Source organism: Phragmites australis, chromosome 7 (assembly GCF_958298935.1).
Source record: "Phragmites australis chromosome 7, lpPhrAust1.1, whole genome shotgun sequence".
In the NCBI taxonomy this organism is placed as follows: Eukaryota; Viridiplantae; Streptophyta; class Magnoliopsida; order Poales; family Poaceae; genus Phragmites; species Phragmites australis.
The window spans coordinates 33,246,733-33,251,658 of record NC_084927.1 but is presented as its reverse complement, the minus strand read 5'-3'; the positions used below and the strand labels follow the sequence as shown (position 1 = coordinate 33,251,658).

At 47.3% G+C, this 4,926-nt stretch overlaps 1 protein-coding gene across 1 annotated transcript; it reads left to right on the top strand.

Annotated features, from left to right (window-relative positions):
* The first annotated feature begins 3,633 nt into the window (after window positions 1-3,633).
* On the top strand, window positions 3,634-4,926 carry LOC133924861 (uncharacterized). The gene has a single exon (XM_062370590.1). The coding sequence runs from the start codon at window positions 3,809-3,811 to the stop codon at window positions 4,652-4,654; it is 846 nt and encodes a 281-aa protein (XP_062226574.1). The 5' UTR covers window positions 3,634-3,808; the 3' UTR covers window positions 4,655-4,926.

Below are 4,926 nucleotides of genomic sequence, written 5' to 3'. Positions count from 1 at the left end.
CTGACAGGGCGGCGGGTGCGGGAATGGGCCCTATCCATTCTCTGATATGGCGGTAAAGGGTGGTTGTGCCATGTGACATCTTTACCGTCATCTGAAAGCCCTTTCAAAGGGTGGTAGACGCATATTTCTGTAAATTTTAGCATCAAAAATATATTTATTTAAATATTTGATATAAAAAATATAAAAATAAAAAAATTCGTCACGGGGCATGATGGCCGATCGCCCGATCCCATCGCTCTCTCTGTTCCATGCTTTGCAGTTGACGAAGCCCGTGAGATTTTTTTCCTAGCTACTACGAAGAAGAAATATTTTCCTAGCGGAAACGAAGTAGAAGAAGAAGAAGATGGATTTTCCGCAGTGTTCCAGCTTGCTATTCTTGTTTACAGTACGGTGAGACGGTACGATAAGAAAAACCGAGCAGTCGAGATCACCAACCCGACAGTCGAGTTGGAGAAAGCGAAGGACTACACTACACTACACTGGCCTTGTGACGCTAACCTCGGCAGACGATTCTAACGATCCCTTCTCCATCGAACGAATCGGTACCGTGCTCCAGAGTCTAGAAGGTCCAGCAGTTTCATCGTTCGCCTGCCACCTTCACGGCATCACCGAGGCTTCGCGTGTCTGTACGTTACTGTCGCTTACCCGACCAAACCGAGATCGTGTTTGGTACTACGTTCTCGCAGTAGAATCACCGGTGCCCCTTCAGGGTTTTGATTCCTGTTGGATTCTTCTCCTTTTTCTTAAGCAAGTTCCTGCTGGATTCTGAATGTTTTTCCTGCTGGTGGTTGGGACGGTCAATGGAGGCAAAGATGATATGGTCAGATGGTTTGGTGGCAGATGAATCAGGTAATCAGCAAATTTGAATTACTCCCTGCGGCTCAACTCGAACCATCGTTGCGCCTTTTTCTTCGAGTACTTGGAAGACTTTCGGTGCGTGCAGCTATAGCTTGCCTGTGGCCGAGTGATCTGGACCGTATGTGTGAAGCTGCTGCTGCTGCTGCACACGCCGCCGCGAACGGGGCGGGGCAGGAGGACAGCTTCTGGAACCCGAGCGGTGGGCACGACCATCGAGCGGTGCAGCTTCTGTGGTCGCGCCTTGTTTTCCGGCCCCCCCTGAATCCACTCTCATATATATGGCATTGACAACGGTTAATGTGTTTTAAATTTAATTAGCATAGATTTGTAAATGTTTATTCTTATTTATGTCTAACTTAAGTTAACAATATATACTCGTCGGATTATTTCTTATAGAGATTAATTTTTTGGTAAAATTGGAGATCAATGCAACGGAAGGTCCGATGAATGATTTTTCGGTGAAATTGGAGATCAATGCAACGGAAGGTCCGATGAATGTGTTGGCTACACTGGAGGGTATCATATGGGTATTTACAGTGCTAAAGCAAAAATGAAAGAAAATATTGGATGGCCTGGTGATGGACTTTGAGAGCGTTGGAGTATTTTCTGCAGAGAGTAGATTTTTTGCGCCAAATTTGATTATGTACGCCGGATAGTCCGATGCTGAGATTATGAACACTGGAGAATGCACCAGATCTTTTGTTGCAGAGAGGTTGCAGAAGGGTGGTTCGGTGAATTAGCACACACCGGATTATCCAATGATGGATAGGAGATCACCAGAAGCATTCACCGGACCTTTTTTGAGAGCAAATTTTTTCTGAAATAGATAGTGTTATATTCACCGGATGATTTGATGTTCAGGAGCAGAACACACCGGATCTCCTGAACACTGGAATATCCGGTGTTCACGTTTTCTGCAAGACGTGCTTTGAGTTGATGTTTTAGATTTTGTGCTAAGTTGGAGATGTTTTGGAGTGTGAAAAAATTTGTTTGCTTATTTTAAGGTGTGCAAGTGATGGATGCAACTTGACGGTCGAGGATGGATGATCGGGGCTAAGCGGGTGCTTAGTGTCGGACGATCAAGGAGGACCGAACAGAGTCAAAAGTGATCCTAGTTATACACATAAAGATCAAGCAAAGCATACAAATAGATGATGAATATAATGTGTTAACAAAGTCAAGCAAATGGGATGATGGTGCAAGTGACAAGATGGTCTGAGGGATCGAAAATGGGAGAGACTTACTGACGGTCAAGATCACAAGACGAAGGACACATGCCATCATCGTAGCGCTTGCTTTAGGTGGAAGCAAGTGGCGGCTAGTCATGCTTTGAGAGCGTGCTATGGTTTCGTGGTTTGGCCTTAAAACCGTGGAAGGACTGGAGAAGTACGTGGCACCATCGCGAAACTTGTGTCGAGACGAAACTAAGTCGTGAAGGTATCACGACCGTCTGATGAATGGAGAAGAAAATAGATTAAAATATTCTCAGTGGTAGGTAAAAATGTACTAAAAGAGATAAGTATTTTGGAAAAAAGTTAGAAAACTTGATTTTTCTAGACCTATAAATAGAGGGGTAAGACTATGGGAGAGGATAAACTAACTACTTGAGCCTATTATGCCACTTATTTGAGAGCCTAGTGTTAGGATTTTAGAGGAGAGAAGTGATGAGTGTTTAGCCTATGTATTAGGTGAGAGTTTTGAGTAAAAAATATTTATAATCTGACTAAAATAGGGTTGATCTCTTTGAGTATTAAAGTTTATGTTTTTGCATATGTTTGAACTCCGCTCCTTCTAGTTCCCCTATATTGATTTTCTTACAAGTTTGTAAGTTTTTGGTGTTTTGTTGTGATTTTTGTTTTGATTTTTGGGTTAAATTTTCAGCCTATTGTGAAGTCGTTCTTGTTGTTGCTAGAGGTATAAAAATCATATAGGAGTGTATATTCATGGGTCTTGAGCTCTTTTATATCTAGATCATCAACTTGAAGAATTTCTTCAACTGGTGACCTTATTTTTTATTTTTAATCTTTTTTTTTAAGTTCAAACTTTATGTGTGGATGAGTTATGTATTGATTTGATGTAGAATTTAGTGTTTGATTCTAACCATAAAACCCACTTTTGATTGGATCTTTAAGTTTGGTTTTTGAATTCTTTGAGTTTTTGTTATGTTCTAGATCGATCTTTCAGGTTGAGCTCTGTGTTTCCTGTATTTTTGTTACGCTTTGTTCTTGAGATATGTTGGGTGATAAAATAGAAGAATATCATCTATTTAAAAAAATTGATTAAAGCATATATTCACCTTTCGGCGAGACTATTCTGCGCCTATACGCAGTTGCTGTTCTCACTGCGTATATCCCCTAGCTACAACTCAAAACACTGTGAGTTACAAATTGTTAGGTAGATAGTTACAACTTTACGTCCATAAATACATAATTGCAACACGAGAAGTTAACACTATGAGTTACAACTTGTTATGTGTACTGCAGACAATTCAACAGTTACAACTCGAAACATTGTGAGTTACAACTTATTAAGTATACGTAGATATAAACTACAATAAATATACCTATAAAATAGAGTACACGCCGTCTACCGTAAAAAAATATGCTTAATAAGACACCAAAATATCACACCTAGAGTTTCATCCCGGTGGTTCTCGGTCTTGGGCCTTGTTACTGAAACAAACTAGCTCGTTTACTGAAACGAAGCTTTGTCAGACACGTGTCTTTCCCCCCATGATTCGACCTTGTTTAAACCCATCAAGCTTTCGGGAAATCGAAACTTCCAGTTGCGCTTGCGCAGACACCGCGGGGAGCAGACCACGCGAACAACCTCGTGATAAAACCAAACGAGATAACCAGAAGAGAGAGCCTCTGGCCTCTGCATCTCCTCCTCCCGCTCAGTCCACAAGATCCCGAGAGGTAATGGCAGAGGCGGCGGCGAGGAGAGGAACATGAGGTGCGGCAGGCATCCGTACGAGGGCGGGGTTGGCGTCTGCGCGCTGTGCCTCCGCGACCGCCTGCTCGCGCTCGCCGCCGCGCAGAACGAGGCGTCCTCGCTGCCGCCCTCGGAGCCGGAGCCGGAGCTGGTGTTCCCGAGGTCGGTGTCGCCGTACGTGTGCCGCCGGAAGTCCGACGCCTCGGGGGCGCGTTGGCGCCCGCCGGGCCTCCTCTTCTTCCGGACGCCGCAGGTGGGCCCCGCGTACGCCGGCGGCGCCGGTGGGGCTGGATTCGAGGAAGACGACATCGGGTTCCAGAGGCGGCGCAGCAGCAGGTTCTCCTTGGTCGCCGCGCTCTTCGGCGGACACCACTCCCACGGATCGGATTCGGGGGAGAAGAGCGGTGGCAAGGGGTCGAAGCACCGGTCCTGGCTCGCTGGGATCATGCCGCGCGGCCGCCGGAAGAAGGAGCCGGTCACAACCTCCCCGCCATCCCCGCCGCGGCGCTCTTGCCGCGCGATCAGCAACCGGGGGCTCTCGCCGGTGAGGTACGCCGACGAGGGCGGCGTGGAGAGCACTTCCCCGGCGGAGTCGCCGTGGTTGCCCTCACCGTCGTCGATGCGGAAAACCCCCTGCCGTCGCCGTCCGGGAGGCGCCGGGGCCGGCGTCTCCGGGTTCGCGGTGTGCATCAGCCCGCTCGTGCGGCCCAGCCCGGGGAGGCACCACCGCAGAGGCCACCCGCCAGACGCCCCCGCCGTGTCCGCCGAGCTTCGCCCGTCGCCACTCCACCGGCTCACCTCCGGCACCTCTCTCCCCCACTGCCGCTCCTGGAAGCTCGCCGACGGCGGCCGCTTCCGGTGAACTCAGTTTCCTTTCTCCCCATCATTTCCCTTTTACCATTCTCTCAGGCTCCAATTTTTTTTACCCCCAAAATTTTCACAGCCATTTTCCTTGTGGGGTTTACTTTTCTTTTACCCTTTCGTGAAATTGTGCCTCGCAAGCTGTTCCACTGACACGTGGGCACCGGCATTTCCTATTGTGCTGCTTGTCAGTTGAACCTGTTGCGACTCTGTAAGAAAAGCTCCCGGTACTGCTTGTCAACTGGAGAAAATCAAATTTTATTTGCTTTTTAA

Excerpts from the sequence above, each read along its gene's own strand:
- LOC133924861 (XM_062370590.1), top strand. The coding sequence starts at position 3,809 with ATGAGGTGCGGCAGGCATCCGTACGAGGGCGGGGTTGGCGTCTGCGCG.